Genomic DNA, 19,401 nt, shown 5'->3' with positions numbered 1-19,401 from the left:
GGAACATGACTGGCGACTCCCATCTGACTAATTTTAGATCCCCAAACACCAAAATAAATAACGAAACCGTCAGGGAGAATCTGAAATTCATTTAGATACTATAAGAACGACAAACTATGGCAAATGTGTAGAATTGCATGAAGTTACCTTTAAAAATGCAAATGTTCAAAATTATCTTTAAAAACGACAGCATTTTAGAGGGCTATGCCCACGTCACACCCACCACCTAAACAACATTTTGATCCTGGAAAAACCGGTGTGCCATTGTATTTGCATAATCTGATATCTGACCATACAACACAACTCTGACCAGGTCTAGAGTGTGTTTGGACAGAATGTGTGTGTGCGCGTCTATACAAGACGGGCCGCCCCCAGGTGGTGAGGGTAGGTAACAACATCTCCACCCCGCTGATCCTCAACACTGGGGCCCCACAAGGGTGCGTTCTGAGCCCTCTCCTGTACTCCCTGTTCACCCACGACTGCGTGGCCATGCACGCCTCCAACTCAATCATTAAGTTTGCGGACGACACTACAGTGGTAGGCTTGATTACCAACAACGACGAGACGGCCTACAGGGAGGAGGTGAGGGCCCTCGGAGTGTGGTGTCAGGAAAATAACCTCACACTCAACGTCAAAAAAACAAAGGAGATGATTGTGGACTTCAGGAAACAGCAGAGGGAGCACCCCCCTATCCACATCGACAGAACAGTAGTGGAGAGGGTAGTAAGTTTTAAGTTCCTCGGCGTACACATCACGGACAAACTGAATTGGTCCACCCACACAGACAGCGTTGTGAAGAAGGCGCAGCAGCACCTCTTCAACCTCAGGAGGCTGAAGAAATTCGGCTTGCCACCAAAAGCACTCACAAACTTCTACAGATGCACAATTGAGAGCATCCTGTCGGGCTGTATCACCGCCTGGTATCGCAACTGCTCCGCCCACAACCGTAAGGCTCTCCAGAGGGTAGTGAGGTCTGCACAACGCATCACCGTGGGCAAACTACCTGCCCTCCAGGACACCTACACCACCCGATGTCACAGGAAGGCCAAAAAGATCATCAAGGACAACAACCACCCGAGCCACTGCCTGTTCACCCCGCTATCATCCAAAAGGCGAGGTCAGTACAGGTGCATCAAAGCAGGGACCGAGAGACTGAAAAACAGCTTCTATCTCAAGGCCATCAGACTGTTAAACAGCCACCACTAACATTTAGAGGCTGCTGCCAACATACTGACTCAACTCCAGCCACTTTAATAATGGAAATTGATGGAAATTGATGTAAAAATGTATCACTAGCCACTTTAAACAATGCCACTTAATATAATGTTTACATACCCTACATTACTCCTCTCATATGTATATGTATATACGGTACTCTATATCATCTACTGCATCTTGCCATCTTTATGTAATACATGTATCACTAGCCACTTTAAACTACGCCACTTTATGTTTATATACCCTACATTACTCATCTCATATGTATATACTGTACTCTATACCATCTACTGCATCTTGCCCATGCCGTTCTGTACCATCACTCATTCATATATCTTTATGTACATATTCTTTATCCCTTTACACTTGTGTGTATAAGGTAGTAGTTGTGGAATTGTTAGGTTAGATTACTCGTTGGTTATTACTGCATTGTCGGAACTAGAAGCACAAGCATTTCGCTACACTCGCATTAACATCTGCTAACCATGTGTATGTGACAAATAAAATTTGATAATTTGATTAAAAACTAGTAATTTCTCTGTTATTCATTAGAAAATTCACTTTTGTCAATAATCCCTCCTACACGACACGTGGTGCAACCCCGTAAACGACACGTGGTGCAACCCCGTAAACGACACGTAGTGCAACCCCGTAAATGACACGTAGCGCAACCCCGTAAACGACACGTAGTGCAACCCCGTAAACGACACGTAGTGCAACCCCGTAAATGACACGTAGCGCAACCCCGTAAACGACACGTAGTGCAACCCCGTAAACGACACGTAGTGCAACCCCGTAAACGACACGTAGTGCAACCCCGTAAATGACACGTAGTGCAACCCCGTAAACGACACGTAGTGCAACCCCGTAAATGACACGTAGTGCAACCCCGTAAACGACACGTAGCGCAACCCCGTAAATGACACGTAGTGCAACCCCGTAAACGACACGTAGTGCAACCCCGTAAATGACACGTAGCGCAACCCCGTAAACGACACGTAGCGCAACCCCGTAAATGACACGTAGTGCAACCCCGTAAACGACACGTAGTGCAACCCCGTAAATGACACGTAGTGCAACCCCGTAAACGACACGTAGCGCAACCCCGTAAATGACACGTAGTGCAACCCCGTAAACGACACGTAGTGCAACCCCGTAAACGACACGTAGTGCAACCCCGTAAATGACACGTAGCGCAACCCCGTAAACGACACGTAGCGCAACCCCGTAAATGACACGTAGTGCAACCCCGTAAACGACACGTAGCGCAACCCCGTAAATGACACGTAGTGCAACCCCGTAAACGACACGTAGCGCAACCCCGTAAATGACACGTAGTGCAACCCCGTAAACGACACGTAGCGCAACCCCGTAAATGACACGTAGTGCAACCCCGTAAACGACACGTAGCGCAACCCCGTAAATGACACGTAGTGCAACCCCGTAAACGACACGTAGTGCAACCCCGTAAATGACACGTAGTGCAACCCCGTAAACGACACGTAGTGCAACCCCGTAAACGACACGTAGTGCAACCCCGAACCCCGTAAACGACACGTAGTGCAACCCCGTAAACGACACGTAGTGCAACCCCGTAAATGACACGTAGTGCAACCCCGTAAACGACACGTAGTGCAACCCCGTAAATGACACGTAGTGCAACCCCGTAAACGACACGTAGCGCAACCCCGTAAATGACACGTAGTGCAACCCCGTAAATGACACGTAGCGCAACCCCGTAAATGACACGTAGTGCAACCCCGTAAATGACACGTAGTGCAACCCCGTAAACGACACGTAGTGCAACCCCGTAAATGACACGTAGTGCAACCCCGTAAACGACACGTAGCGCAACCCCGTAAACGACACGTAGCGCAACCCCGTAAACGACACGTAGTGCAACCCCGTAAACGACACGTAGTGCAACCCCGTAAACGACACGTAGCGCAACCCCGTAAACGACACGTAGTGCAACCCCGTAAACGACACGTAGCGCAACCCCGTAAACGACACGTAGCGCAACCCCGTAAATGACACGTAGCGCAACCCCGTAAACGACACGTAGTGCAACCCCGTAAACGACACGTAGCGCAACCCCGTAAACGACACGTAGCGCAACCCCGTAAACGACACGTAGCGCAACCCCGTAAACGACACGTAGTGCAACCCCGGTGCCCCTTCAGCCGTATGTCAGTCAGCCCCGTGTTAAAATGCTGCTAGGGTCCCAGTCACATGGCTGACTCAGAGGTGCAGTCACTCCTAAACCTGGCGATTGCCTTATCCCTATGGCCTAAAGCACTTTAAGGCTGACCCATTCATAACCAAACACCATGTTAGGAACATGAAAAACACATCATCCTCAATCCAGTTTACATGATTGTGAAGAAGCCCAAGGTTTTTAAGATACCGTTGTGTCCTAATGTTACAGCATTTTACATTTTAGTAATTTAGCAGACGCTCTTATCCAGAGTGACTTACCGGAGCAATTAGAGTTAAGTGCCTTGCTTATGGGCACAGACAGAGTTTCACCTAGTTGGCTCAGGGATTTGAACCAGTGACTTTTCGGTTAGTGGCCCAACGTTCTTAACCGCTAGGCTATTTGCCACCCCGGCACAAGGGACTTTCTCTAATTACAAAGCACAAAAACACATTTTTATTATATTATTTTTCTTTAGGGGGTGGATCAGCTTTAATATTGCATATAGATTGTGGCTTCTATCAATGTAATTGTCTGCATCATTTCCAATTCCCATACATAGAAATACAATACATTTTCCTTTATTATTTCCCCTAACCCTACCACCCCTCCCCTAATTGGAGTAAACTAATGAAGCACAAAAATCCCAACAGTGTCAGTTCTCTCTCTCACCCCCCCTCTCAGGGGTGGCAATAGTGCTGAATCACCATGACTGGAGTCTTAAAGGTACAGGCACACACAGCACCTTATCTACATCTCCTTGGTGACGGCCGCAAGGGCGAATCGGTGGATGAATGAACTAAGAGAGAGAAAATAAAAAGGAAGGAAACTTACTTGGGGTTGACTTTGACCCCGGCTTGATCCAGGCCGATCTTTCTTGTACAGGCGTCGCGCCCCACGGCTATCAACACCTGAGTGAGGAGAAGGAAGTCACCTGGTTAACAGGACATTTCTCCAGCTGTAGCATGTCATTAAAAAAAACTAAGCAGGAATTATTCAATTTAGCTGACAATTTTTTTTTTGTTTTAACAAATGCTCTAAGATGGACAACCCTGCAGAGTTAATTCCTAATGCAACATGTTTAAGTAGTATATTTTCAGATTTAACTCATAGTTTCAGTCATAAGTGCTAGATTTACTTTGGGACTTCTAAGCTATATCGGATATTGAGCATTACACACGGTGATGGGTACGTACAGTGTTGTACTCTCCCTCGATGGTCTCGTCTCCCTCCGTGCTCTTGGCTGTCACCTTCAGCCTCCCAGGAGTACCTGCCTCCAGCTCCTCCACCTGGCGTGTGTACACACACACAAATACCTTGCATACAATTTCTTTTATATCTAGTTACAAAATGTCTTTAAATGCTACAATGGCCAGGGCCGGGTGAACCGAAGGCATCTTTTACTGAAAGAGCACGTGGTTTTTCATTCAGTTTGCCCTTACAGGCTAACAGCCGTCAAAGTTAGACTTAAACTGATGACAACCCTTTAGATAGAGAGCAAAATGTTACACAACTTCCCTGATGACAGAGCAATTTAGTACCAGGCATTTCCAAGCCATAACAGCTGAGGAAAGACACAAGGTCCTTGTACACAGATCTGGGTTTAAACACTATTTTAAATTATTTTAAAAATACTAGCTGTACTTCATTGAGTTTACCTGTTGCAATGGAACCAATATCTACTACCCACCTGGCATTTCAGGCAGCCAAAAGCTAAACGAAAGATTTCAGAAAAGATTTTAACCCAGGTCTGGTAGTAGATAAGTCACGTTGACGCACCTTGACGGGGACGTACTTCCGGAGGAACTTTACACCATGCTCTTCCATGTGCTTGCCGGCACGGTTGGCCATGTCCTGGTCGAAGCCCCTCAGGAGGATGGAGCGTACCATGACTGTCACATCCAGGCCTAGGCCCGCCAGAAAACCCCCGCACTCCAGCGCCACGTAGGACGCCCCGATCACCAGGGTCTTGCCAGGGCAGTGGGGCAGAGAGAACAGGTCGTCGCTGCGTAAAAGGGATGGACACACACAGAGTAGAGTGCACCTCCGTTAAAACCATAAAGCTCATAGATGTATCAATGCCAAAATTCAGCCATTCTTTCTGCAATAAGCACGTGAAATACTTGGAATGTCAGATTGATTCACTAAACAAAGTTATATTCTTAAAATGTCAACAATATACACAAAAAGACTGGTTATGTAGTCTGAAATGAGCCTGGGTCTTTATGAGACCAGTATATAAGTATGTAATCTGAGAATTTAGTTATTCAGTCACAATTAGGGCTGACCCCATTTAGTCAACTGGTCGATTGTTTGGTCGATAGGCTGTTGGTCGACCAAGATTTCTTTAGTCGAGCAGTAGCAAAAAAAGTCCATCACTAAGACGCGCTACTGAAATTGTATATGTTATATTATGCAACACAAATAAATTATATTATTTTATAACAAATGCGCCTTCTCCCACATTGGAAAGCGGTCGCTGTCCACGGTTCTGAAACACATCAGTGCGCTGTTGAATTGGCGCCATTTCCTAGACCATGTTGCTATTTGCATAATAGCAAAGTTAACCAGCATATTGCTGTTGAAAAAAATGCAGCGGAGGAGACAGTGGAGTTAAGAGACGAGAAAACATCCATTGCCTTTAATTATCTAAGAAAAGTGAGAAGAGAAGAAACCAATTTAATTGGATCTATAAATCAATAGCCTGACTATTCAAATGTGCCTGGCTTTATAAATCATCCATATACATCTACAGAAATAAGCCACATCCTGCTTCTGTTTGAGTGTTTGTTTACTAGCCTACTGATTCCGTGAGCACCAAGCCTCACACAACCACATGGGAGAAACACAGCAGCCGTGTATACCACCATTGAGCTGTAGGCCTAAGAGCACATCCTGTTTAGTCTCAATACTGTAACTTACTGAGACCTAATATTTCAATACTTACAGTAGCCTAAATACTGTATCAATCAATCATTAATTTGTTCATGTCACACAGCATGAATGATTCATGACTTGAAATGCAATCAAGCATTTTAGTTTTAAAATAAAAGCGACCATTGAATAATTAGCGTAAACAATAAATAGGCCTAAACACTTATAATTTAGTGTTGTTTACATTGGTCCAAACGGTCAGAAAAATATTGTAACCTGTTTGGCAGAAAAAATATGCACACAGCACTTACTCCTGACCTTTTTCTTGATCTCAAGTATTTTCCACAACTAGTCAAATTTATTCCACACATCCGACTTCCTCTTTACCTCCTGAGCAACCAGTAAAATTTCCCCCGTTTCCAGTTTGTCACGTCCTCTCCATTTTGCTGTCACACGTTAGTGTTAAGGGTTTGATATAACCAATTTATTGATGTAATTATGACATGCTATAGGTCAGGCCCTATTGGTCACGTGCATGCGACGCATACGTGTCACGTAAAGAGAGCAAGTGTTGAGGGATTAGGGAAGGTTTTTCCTGAACAAATTTCGGTAACAACTTTTCAGTCAGAAATGGCTGTTCCGGAAGTGTGATCACGCTCTCCGCAGCCAATGTGAGTAAGACCTTCAAAACTTCTTACGGCTGAGATCCCGTTAACGGGATCGATATGACAACAGCCAGTGAAAGTGCAGGGCGCCAAATTCAAAACAACAGAAATCTCATAATTAAAATTCCTCAGACATACAAGTATTTTACACCATTTTAAAGATAAACTTGTTGTTAATCCCACCACAGTGTCCGATTTCAAAAAGACTTTACGACGAAAGCACATCAAACAATTATGTTAGGTCTGCACCTAGTCACAGAAAAACCCAGCCATTTTTCCAGCCAAAGAGAGGGGTCACAAAAAGCAGAAATAGAGATAAAATGAATCACTAACCTTTGATGATCTTCATCAGATGACACTCATAGGACTTCATGTTACACAATACATGTATGTTTAGTTCGATAAAATTCATATTTATATCCAAAAATCTTAGTTTACATTGGCGCGTTATGTTCAGTAATGTTTTGCCTCCAAAACATCCGGTGATTTTGCAGAGAGCCACATGAATTTACAGAAATACTCATAATAAACGTTGATAAAAGATACAAGTATTAAACATGGAACTTTAGATAAACTTCTCCTTAATGCAACCGCTGTCAGATTTCAAAAAACCTTTACGGAAAAAGCACACCATGCTATAATCTGAGTACAGCGCTCAGAGCCCAAACAAGCCATAAAGATATCCGCCATGTTTTGGAGTCAACAGAAGTCAGAAATACCATTATAAATATTACCTTTGATGATCTTCATCAGAATGCACTCCCAGGAATCCCAGTTTCACAATAAATGTTTGTTTTGTTCTATATAGTCCATAATTTATGTCCAAATACCTTCATTTTATTTGCGCGTTCAGTCCAGTAATCCACATTCATGACGCACAGGTCAGACAAAAAGTCAAACAATTCCATTACAGTTCGTAGAAACATCTCAAACGATGTATAGAATCAATCTTTAGGATGTTTTTAACATAAATCTTCAATAATGTTTCAACCGGAGAATTCCTTTGTCTTCAGAAATGCGATGGAAGGCAGGTCGCTCTCACGTGAGCGCGCATGTTCAGCTCGTGCCAGACACCTGACTCAAAGAGCTCTCCTTCCCTCATTCTTCACCGTAGAAGCATCAAACAGGGTTCTAAAGACTGTTGACAAAATGACCAATATCCCACTGTATAGGCAAACCTCAGATTTCCCACTTCCTGGTTGGATTTTTTCTCAGGTTTTTGCCTGCCATATGAGTTCTGTTATACTCACAGACATCATTCAAACCGTTTTAGAAACTTCAGAGTGTTTTCTATCCAAATATACTAATAATATGCATATCTTAGCCTCTGAGCCTGAGTAGCAGGCAGTTTACTCTGGGCACTTTTTCATCCAAGCTACTCAATACTGCCACCCAGCCATAAGAAGTTAAACACGTCAACATTCACAAGGCCGCAGGGCCAGATGGATTACCAGGACGTATACTGCGAGCATGCGCTGCCCAACTGGCAAGTGTCTTCACTGACATTTTCAACCTCTCCCTGTCTGAGTCTAATACAAACCTGTTTCAAGCAGACCACCATAGTCCCTGTGCCCAAGAACACTAAGGTACCTGCCTAAATGACTACCGACCCATAGCACTCATATCTGTAGCCATGAAGTGCTTCACTATTATCCCAGAAACCCTAGACCCACTCCAATTTGCATACTGCCCCAACAGATCCACAGATGATGCAATCTCTACTGCACTCCACACTGCCTTTTCCCACCTGGACAAAAGGAACACCTATGTGAGAATGCAATTCATTGACTACAGCTCAGTGTTCAACACCATAGTGCCCTCAAAGCTCATCAATAAGCTAAGGACCCTGGGACTAAACACCTCCCTCTGCAACTGGATCCTGGACTTCCTGACGGGCCGTCCCCAGGTGGTAAGGGTAGGTAACACATCCGCCACTCTGATACTCAACACAGGGGCCCCTCAGGGGTGCGTGCTCAGTTCCCTCCTGTACTCCCTGTTCATGCATGACTGCACGGCCAGGCACGACTCCTACACCATCATTAAGTTTACAGATGACACAACAGTGGTAGTAGGCCTGATCACCGACAAGAGCCTATAGTGAGATGATTGTGGACTACAGGAAAAAGAGGACCGAGCACACCCCCATTCTCATCGACAGGGCTGCAGTGGAGCAGGTTGAGAACGTCAAGTTCCTTGGTGTCCACATCACCAACAAACTAACATGGCCCAAGCACACCAAGACAGTCATGAAGAGGGCACGACAAAACCGATTTCCCCTCAGGAGACTGAAAAGATATGGCATGGGTCCTCAGATCCTCAAAACGTTCTACAGCTGCACCATCGAGAGCATCCTGAATGGTTGCATCACTGCCTGGTATGGCAACTGCTTGGCCTCCAACTGCAAGGTACTACAGAGGATAGTGTGAACGGCCCAGTACATCACTGGGGCCAAACTTCCTGCCATCCAGGACCTCTATACCAGGCGGTGTCAGAGGAAGGCCCTAAAAATTGTCAAAGACTCCAGCCACCCTAGTCATAGACTGTTCTCTCTGCTATCGCACGGCAAGCGGTACCCGGAGCGCCAAGTCTAGGTCCAAGAGGCTTCTAAACAGCTTCTACCCCCAAGCCATAAGACTCCTGAACACCTAATCAAATGGCTACCCAGACTATTTACATTGCCTGCCCCCCCCTTATTTTACACCACTGCTACTCTGTTGTCATCATCTATGCATCGTCACTTTAATAACTCTACCAACATGTACATATTACCTCAACTAACCGGTGCCCCCGCACGTTGACTCTGTACTGGTACCCCCTGCATTTAGTCTCGCTATTGTTATTTCACTGCTGCTCTTTAATTACTTGTTACTTTTACTTCTTATTCGTACCAATATATTTTTTAATTGCATTGTTGGTTAGGGGCTCGTAAGAAGCATTTCACTGTAAGGTCTACCTGTTGTATTCGGCACATGTGACTAATAATTGCATTTTTTTTATTTTTTATTATGTTGCAGCTTCAGTGACACGGACAGTGCGATAAACTGTTAATGTTCTGTGGTGGTCGCTGCAGCAGGGAGGAGAGGGAGACAACAGGTACTAGTCAGTCACTTTCTGTCATTTTCTTTTTAACACAGCAAGTCTGAGCCAGGCCATTCCCTCTAGTCATTTGTGTCTTAATTTCATCGAAACAGCTTAAAGCATCAAACAAGCTCAGTGCAGATAGTTAATTTGATTAAAGCACATCGGATGTGTTTATATACAGAAAAATACATGTTTAAAAATGTCAACCAATAAATTGGTCAAAAGAACAGGCAACTCTTGGTCAACCAATATTGTTTTGTTGTTGCCAGGGACAGCCATAGGTCACAATACAACCATTAGACATAGCCATCTCTGTACCATTTAAAGCAGGTTCTATCAGGGTCTGTTCCTATGACAACACACCAGTCTACAGCAGCAGAGGGTAATCTGGGAATCCTGTGTTTAGACCAGTGGGAGATTATAGCCTTACTAAATGAGTACCCTGAGATACAAGGCTTCCTGTGGTGGAAATTAGAAAAGTGAGTGAGTATGCGCGCATATATATATATATATATATTAGTTGAAGTCGGAAGTTTACATACACTTAGGTTGGAGTCATTAAAACCCGTTTTTCAAGCACTTCACAAATTTCTTGCTAATAAACTATAGTTTTGGCAAGTCGGTTAGGACATCGACTTTGTGCATGACACAAGTAATTTTTCTAACAACTGTTTACAGACAGATTATTTCACTATCACAATTCCAGTGGGTCAGAAGTTTACATACACTAAGTTGACTGTGCCTTTAAAGAGCTTGGAAAATTCCAGAAAATTATGTCATGGCTTTAGAAGGTTCTGATAGGCTAATTGACATCATTTGAGTGTACCTGTGGATGTATTTCAAGGCCTACCTTCAAACTCAGTGCCTCTTTGCTTGATATCATGAGAAAATCAAAAGATATCAGCCAAGTCCTCAGAAAAAACATTATAGACCTCCACAAGTCTGGTTCATCCTTGGGAGCAATTTCCAAACGCCTGAAGGTACCACGTTCATCTGTACAAACAATAGTACACAAGTATAAACACCATGGGACCACAAAGCCATTATACCGCTCAGGAAGAAGATCTGTCTCTTAGAATAATCCCAGAACAACAGCAAAGGACCTTGTGAAGATGCTGGAGGAAACACGTGCAAAAGTATCTATATCCACAGTAAAACAAGTCCTATATTGAAATAACCTGAAAGGCCGCTCAGCAAAGAAGAAGCCACTGCTCCAAAACCGCCATTAAAAAGCCAGACTACAGGTTGCAACTGCACACGGGGACAAAAATAGTACTTCTTGGAGAAATTTCCTCTGGTCTGATGAAACAAAAATAGAACTGTTTGGCCATAATGACCATCGTTATGTTTGGAGGAAAAAGGGGGAGGCTTACAAGCCGAAAAACACCATCCCAACCGTGAAGCACGGGAGTGGCAGCATCATGTTGTGGGGGTGCTTTGCTGCAGGATGGACTGGGGGACTTTACAAAATAGATGGCATCTTGAGGAAGGAAAATTGTGTGGATATATTGAAGCAACATCAAGACATCAGTCAGGAAGTTAAAGCTTGGTCGCAAATGGGTCTTCCAAATGGACAATGACCCCAAGCATACTTCCAAAGTTGTGGCAAAATGGCTTAAGGACAACAAAGTCAAGGTATTGGAGAGGCCATCACAAAGCCTTGACCTCAAGCCTATAGAAAATGTGTGAGCAGAACTGAAAAAGTGTGTGCGAGCAAGGAGCCCTACAAACCTGACTCAGTTACACCAGCTCTGTCAGGAATGGTCCAAAATTCACCCATAATTTATTGTGGGAAGCTTGTGGAAGGCTACCCGAAACGTTTGACCCAAGTTAAACAATTTAAAGGCAATGCTACCAAATACTAATTGAGTGTATGTAAAACTTCTGACCCACTGGGAATGTGATAAAGAAATAAAAGCTGAAATAATTCATTCTCTCTACTATTATTCTGACATTTCACATTCTTAAAATAAAGTGGTGCTACTAACTGCCCTAAGACAGGATCTTGTCCAATTACAAATACTTGTTTTTCCATTTCCGTTGCAAAAGGTTTCGCCACAGTGTGCACTACTAAATACAACTCTGCAGTGTATTTGTCTCTATTGTGGTGATGAGGGCTTTCCCCTGGCTGGATGGCAGTCTAAATGGGTTAAATAATGGGTTAAATAGTGGGTTAAATAGTGGGTTAAATAATGCCTGCGGTGTGCTGGGAGGGAAGGGTCTCACCTGGTGATGCAGTACTCTTTGTCTCCGGGGATGCTCAGGTAACGCGGCCTCTCACCTGTCGCCAGGATAAACTTTGCGGCCGTATGGAAGGTCTCCTTCCCTCGCTTGTTGGTCGCCTGGGAGGTGGAGTGGGTAAGTACGGTGTTAAACATTCTTCACGGATTTATTTATCTCGTACAGACACAATAATTTCCATTAAAATCAACACCTAGACTCATCTCATCTGTTGAGTGTGGTTAACAAGAATCAATGTGTCAAGTCAAGGGTGTGCAGTTTAGAACCTCCCATGGGAGACAATAGCTGCTTTACCAAGTGCTGTGAAGTGTTTGTAGAGAGCCATTAAATATCTTTGGGATTTGTTTGATTATGTTAAGCCAAGGAACTAACATAAAGCAAGTTACTATCCAGTTTCAGAATACATCATGTGCTTTGCATCTAAAAAGTTCACATCCATTTTCATAGCGAATTGACTGCCTTCTAAAATGGGTCAAATTGAAGGCAGTAGCTTCAGTATGAAAATGGAAGAGTCAATTTCGTATGAAAATGAAAGGCGGTCAATTCATTAATAACTGTTGTCAAAGATCTGCTTGTAAACTCACGAAGCACCGACCCACCTTGATTTTGTGCGACTCAATGAACTCAGCGTAGGAGTTGACGTAGTTGACGTTCTTGTCGCGCAGCGCCACCTGGTAGCCCCAGTTCAACGAGCCAATGTAGTTGTTCACCGCCGTCTTCATCGTCTCCCAGTTGTGCTTCACTAAGAACCAGATGAAAATTACAGTCAACAATGACCAAACAAGTCTTTAGTTGTTTACTACCATTACTGAAAAAGTACTCCACTGGAAATGTAACATTGACATTTCCGTGACCTTAAGTTACCTCAGGCTCATGAAGAGGGCTTAAACAAGAATGTTTTTAAATCAAAAAGTGACTTATGCCTTCACATGTTTCATTCCTAGCACTGGCCATGGCTCTGTTACAATATACTTACTACTTTGGTTGAGGCCATGTGTTGGGTAGAGATGGGCATTTGACATTTGACTGTTCGAGTACTCACATTATAAAAATGTTTTCCAGAGTACTCGGAATAGGGAAAAAATAATATCTACTTTAGAACAAAGGCAAGACCTGACTGGAAGAAAAAACATTTGGGCATTTATCTATGCCAACAGTACACAACAATGCCTAATTTATCATAACCATTAGCGATTACAAACCTTAATTGCCTCATACTGTATATTGAGTCAATAAAAAAGGCAAGTGCCATTTAAGATTAATTTATTGAAACCGTAATATCAACTGGTTATATTATGGAACACAATCTTCAAAAAGGCAGTAAAAAGGCAGTGGCACTTGCTTGAAGACTATGGCTGTGCAATGGCATAGCCTTGTTTTGTTAATTTAGCAGATAAGACACTCTTATTTTCCGAGCCCTTATCACTGTCAAGACAAGCCTATTACATAGCAACACAGGAGGTTGATGGCACCTTAATAGAGGACAGGCTTGTGGTAATGGCTGGAGCGGAATGGTATCAAATGGTTTTCATGTGTTTGATGCCATTTCATTACATCCTCCCCTCAGCAGCCTCTACTGTTAATAGCAAAACACATGAAATATAGCAGAATAAAATAGAACCAAATATTTTTCCAAATGAAAAAGTTGCCAGTGCGAAGTGATGCGCGTCTGGAATAGTTATTCTCAAAGGCTGATCATATGAAATGAGGCTTAGTTTGGAGCGTTGAAATACATTTTTTTCACAGTTACAAAACAAAATCTGGTCTTCCTTTCGCTATATGCCTACAGACTTACAATGTAGTTTATTCTTCCTGTTCTTTGGAATTTTCTAAATGGATGAATAATTCCACATGGAACACTGCATGGTGATGAATTACAGCCACAACATGTTTGTTTGGTGAGTAGGCCTAGGCTTAATGATTGAGGAAAATACACTTGTCAAAATCATGTTTTTGCAAATGTTCAGTGCGGAACCTGTCTATGTTTAGGGGGTTATAGACCAGGCTAACCAATTCTAAAAATGGCACTAGCAGTTTGCAAAGTAGCCTAAGCGGAAAATAAACGGGATGGAATTATTCCAAACTGCAGCTTGTTGTTGGAAACTGTTGTTATTTGGTAAGGAATGTAGCTTGTGTATCCCACCAGGTAAAGGCATTTTTTTATGCCCACCATATTTAATAGGAATTTATTTCTGTAGGTCTATTGGGAGCTTGTGTGCAAACTCCGCATGCGTGTAGAGGGAGCGGTCCTAACGCAATTGAGGGAGTGAGAAGTGAAGGGAACTGTGATGCTTGCCTTGGTTTCTTTTTTGTTGTGCATGCAAATGCACATGTACAAAAGGAACACTAGAGTCAAAGCAAATTAACTTTAGCTGTGTTTGAATACCCATACTACATACACACAATTAGTTCATTTTAGTATACTGTAAACCACACACAATTAGTTCATTTTAGTATACTGTAAACCACACACAATTAGTTCATTTTAGTATACTGTAAACCACACACAATTAGTTCATTTTAGTATACTGTAAACAAACGGTACCCATTCAGTTGAGCGTACTAGCGCTTCGCATGTCTACCAGAAGTTGATGCTGTTCCTATGCAACCTCTTGCTAGATTGTTAGCATAGCAAATTACTAGCTAGACATTTTACGACTTTGGGTGTCTTATTAAAATCCAATCTGGAGTGCCAGAGTGCACTCTGGGGTTCGTAAATTCAGAGCATTGTTAGATTGAAAATTCAGAGTGTTTCACTCTGCCAGGCAGTGTCACTGGACGCACCTCACAATGGCAGTCAAGCACCCAAGCTAACTGGTTAGCTACTTCAAGACACAAATTAGACAATTTTACTTGCCCTAGCAGAGCTGGTTAGGCTGTTTTCAAGTTATCTAGAGCGTTGGTGACTAACTGTGCTGCTGGCAACAATTTAATTACGCTTTTTTTGCCAACGTTTACCGACACCGGCCATATTCAACTGGTGTTGAGTGTTCGTAAATTCATCAGTTATTCTGTGCTCTGGCACACACGGCTGAGTGCTCTGAAATCGGAGTAGATAGCCAGAGCAAATTTACGAATGCACCCGAATGTCCATTGAAAACGCACGACTATACCACTAAACTAAGAATGACGGGAATAATCAAGTCAATAAACATTGGGTAGTTAGATAGCGTATAGTTAATATTCTGGCAAGTTCGATGTAGGGCTGGGCGGTATATCATTTACATTTACATTTTAGTCATTTAGCAGATGCTCTTATCCAGAGCGACTTACAGTAGAGTGCATACATTTTATTACATTTACATACTGAGACAAGGATATCCCTACCGGCCAAACCCTCCCTAACCCGGACGACGCTATGCCAATTGTGCGTCGCCCCACGGACCTCCCGGTTGCGGCCGGCTGCGACAGAGCCTGGGCGTGAACCCAGAGACTCTGGTGGCGCAGCTAGCACTGCGATGCAGTGCCCTAGACCACTGCGCCACCCGGGAGGTCATAAAATAAGGTATACCGGTATTGGTGCAGGGACCGGTTTGGGTTTTTAACTTTACCGGTATTTGAATGTTTGGTTTGTTAGATGTGATACGCCATGTGTAATGTACATTTTTATAGTTTACTTCGCTACTTGAGTCATCTCTCTCTCTCTCTCCGCACCACTTTCCACACAGATCTAGACAAGCCCCGTCACTCAAGGAGCGCATTTGATGTTCAACAACCACGAGACACTTGCCTTCAGTCTGCATGGTCAATGCAGCACATGTAACAATGTTGACAACAACAATGCTGTTTTCACTTTGCTTCTTAATATAAATCCACTAGTGTTCTATAATGACACTATTAGTTTGTTTCTTACATCAGCAAACAGCTAGTTTGTCTTTTCTTAGGAAGTTGCCCTAAATCTTGTGAGACGCAAATTTTTAGCCTCTAATGTTAATAGCTAGCTAGCTAATAAATGTGTAAGAGCAAGCGTAGTTAGCTAATACAGCTTGATAATACCAGTGATGGTGTGGATGTAAAACAGCATGTTGTTTGTGCAACAGTATCTTCTACATCAAAGAGGAACATGGAAAGCAAGAATATGTTAGCTACATGAAGTAGAGAAAACATGCAATGTAGCCAAAGCTTATAGGGTCCCCTAGGAAACACTTATCAACACTTTAGTTCCTAGCCTGTCACAATAACTCCTCCCTGGCATTTTAATTTGTTGTCTCAAACAACACTGTATTCAAAGTGCGCACTATTATATTCTAACCATAGAACAGTCATTCTATTTCCATGATTCCAACAGTTTTGCGCCAATTTGTCAAGTCAAATCGCAATTGCAACATTTGGTTAAAAATAAGTCCTAGATTATTTGCCCATATCGTGCTGCCCTACGTGGCAGTGTGGACATTCTCAATTGAGCAGTGGTGTAAAGTACTTTAGTCATTTTTTGGGGGTATCTGTACTTTACTATTTTTTATTTTTTACAACTTTTACTTTACTACATTCCTAAAACAAAATACTGGACCTTGTACTCCATACATTTTCCCTGACACCTAAAAGTACTCGTTACATTTTTGAATGCTTGGCAGGACAGGAAAATGGTCCAATTCAAGCACTTGACCAGGGATGTTCTCTTGACATCTACTGCCTCTGATCTAGAGAACTCACTTAACACAAATGCTTTGTTTGTAAATTATGTGTTGGAGTGTGCCCCTGGCTATCTGTAAATTAAAAAAGAAAGGTGCCATCTGGTTTGCTTAACATAAGGAATTTGAAATTATTTATACTTTCACTTTTGATACTCAAGTACATTTACTTTTGACACTTAAGTATATTTAAAACCAAATACTTTTAGACTTCTACTCAAGTAGTATTTAACTGGGTACTTTCACTTTTACTTTAATAATTTTCTATTAACGTATCGTTACTTTAACTCAAGTATGACAATTTGGTACTTTTTCCACCACTGCAATTTAGTGCAAGAAATGCAGAAATGATAGAAGTGCTGAAATTTGTTTTGGTTGAATTGAACAGTATAAAACAATCAGAATGAAGAAAGACTCATTGAAATCACTTAGTGTGTTGCCACCCTAGGATCACTCACTACTCATAAAGCAAATGTACAACTTTTATTATTCAAAAACTAAAAACAGTCAAATACCATCCAAATGTAAAAAAATACCGTGATATAATATTTTGGCCATATCGCCCAGCCCTAGTTCGATGTATTAGTAGCCAACTAATGTTAGGTAGCTAGATAACATACAGGTACATACTGCTGTAATTATATGCTATACGGTTTGTAAGAATAGCGTAGCTAAGAAATTGTCGGCCAACCTAAGGTAACTTATTTGAAAAGTCATTACTTTATTACATTGCTCAACATTTTAACATTTGTAATAATTAGTTAAAGCAGTGGATATGTATCCACTCTCGTTGGACTTCGGCTGCATATTTTCCGCCATTTTCTTCAAATCTGAAAACGTTGTGACGCACGGAAATCGTGTCCACTGCTTGTATACTTGGTATTTTGGTGACTCTAGTACGATATCCGGGAACTTTTGGCATACTGACAAAATCCATACTATGACCAATAAGCATGCTATGTACTCAATTTGTCACAAATAGTACAGAGTATGAGTATTGGAACACAGCTGTCTTCAAGCCACAAAGCCCACTCCACCAAATAGTTTTACAGTACTTAAAATGTTTTTTTGTTATTGCTGGTTAGAGATTGAGTTTCGATGTCCGTTCGAGTACTCATGCCCGTCCCTAGTGTTGGGCATGCATTCCAAGTGACTAAAATGGACATTGGAACCTAAACTGCTGACCTTTGACCCAGACGCCAACCCAATTGTTACCTGTCTCCTCCGGCAACTCCCAGCCAAACTTGCAGGCGTCCTGAATGGAAGTCCCTAGCAGAGCTGTCTGGTGCATCAGCTTCTTGGGGATGCAGCCCACGTTCACGCATGTGCCGCCCAGGCCTGTCCCGAGCCAAAGAAACACAAAATCACACATTTGGAGATTTAATTTTTCATCCACATTGACACATGCAAACATGTTGTTACTGATAACAGCAGAATTCTGCAAGCCATTTTGATTTGTGCTTCGGTGGGCCTGCAGCAGTGTGCTGTAGGGGGTATATTTGACGCGCGCGACGGAACTCTTCAATGTCTGAAGAGTGTGACACGTGAAGCTCTACACACCCCATGTGTTCCCTTTCGGCGTGGCCACCACATAGTCCAACACCATCACCTTCTTGCCCAGCAACGCTGCCTCCTATGCCAGGAGAAGCACAAAAGGGCAGACGGCCATTTAGACAACTTGATTAAGACAACCACTGGTCAACTAGCTCAGCTTATATGCTTAGTTTTGTTGCTGCGATAATGAGCCATCTGAAATCCTCCCTGTGGCTGTCTGAAAACATTACTAGCCATCATGTTCTTGCTTCCTCCGTCCTAACTTCATCTCCAAGCTCTTTAGAGGGACCTTGGGCCCTCTCCTCCAATGCGCTTTGAGGAATTGAGGAAACAAGGAGAGGACACATGGCATGTACAGCTAGTAACGTCCTCAGACAGAGCCAATGATGGACTTACAGCCTTCCTTCACGGGCCTCAATACTACACTAGAAAGGTGCACGTCTGGAGGTAAGTTTGGTTTTGAAAGCGTTATCTGGGAGGCTCTCACCTTTGAGCATGCTAGCCCTCCTGAGCCGCCCCCGATGACGATGAGATCATAGTCGTATACCTCATTCTCCCCGCAAAGCAGCTGCTGCAGGACACCATCTTTGTGGGCCTGAGAAGAGGACGACAGGTGGTCAGACACAATGGCAAAAACAATATTAACCCAACAGTCTTAAAAAGGGCACAAACATTTTTCTGCTTCTGGTGGGAAATAGACAAGTGTAATACAGTAAGGATACCAGCATGCTAATTTATGGTCCCAAAATGGTTCTTATTGAAAAGTGTGCATGTCTACGAGTGGCGAAAGGTAGCCTAGCGGTTAAGAACGTTGGGCCAGTAACAAAAAGGTCGCTGGTTAGAATCCTTGAGCAGACTAGGTGAAGAAAATAAAATGGTCGATGTGCCCTTGAGCAAGGCACTTATCCAGAGCAACTAGGGTTAAGAGTGTCTGCTAAAT

General features: G+C 43.0%; 1 protein-coding gene across 1 annotated transcript in view; it reads right to left on the bottom strand.

The window, feature by feature from the left end:
• Nucleotides 1-19,401, bottom strand: part of LOC120065412 (thioredoxin reductase 1, cytoplasmic-like) — a 31,792-nt gene that overhangs the window by 6,968 nt on the left and 5,423 nt on the right. Inside the window, exons 4-11 of the mRNA XM_039016407.1 lie at nt 18,949-19,056; nt 18,468-18,540; nt 18,123-18,245; nt 12,876-13,018; nt 12,262-12,377; nt 5,195-5,420; nt 4,612-4,704; nt 4,250-4,326 (exon numbers count right to left, since the gene is read on the bottom strand). Coding sequence (XP_038872335.1) covers nt 4,250-4,326; nt 4,612-4,704; nt 5,195-5,420; nt 12,262-12,377; nt 12,876-13,018; nt 18,123-18,245; nt 18,468-18,540; nt 18,949-19,056 — 959 coding nt within the window. The remainder of the gene's footprint in view (nt 1-4,249; nt 4,327-4,611; nt 4,705-5,194; nt 5,421-12,261; nt 12,378-12,875; nt 13,019-18,122; nt 18,246-18,467; nt 18,541-18,948; nt 19,057-19,401) is intronic.

This window comes from Salvelinus namaycush, chromosome 20 (genome assembly GCF_016432855.1).
Source record: "Salvelinus namaycush isolate Seneca chromosome 20, SaNama_1.0, whole genome shotgun sequence".
Lineage (NCBI taxonomy): Eukaryota > Metazoa > Chordata > Actinopteri > Salmoniformes > Salmonidae > Salvelinus > Salvelinus namaycush.
This window is presented reverse-complemented; position numbering and strand designations above follow the sequence as displayed.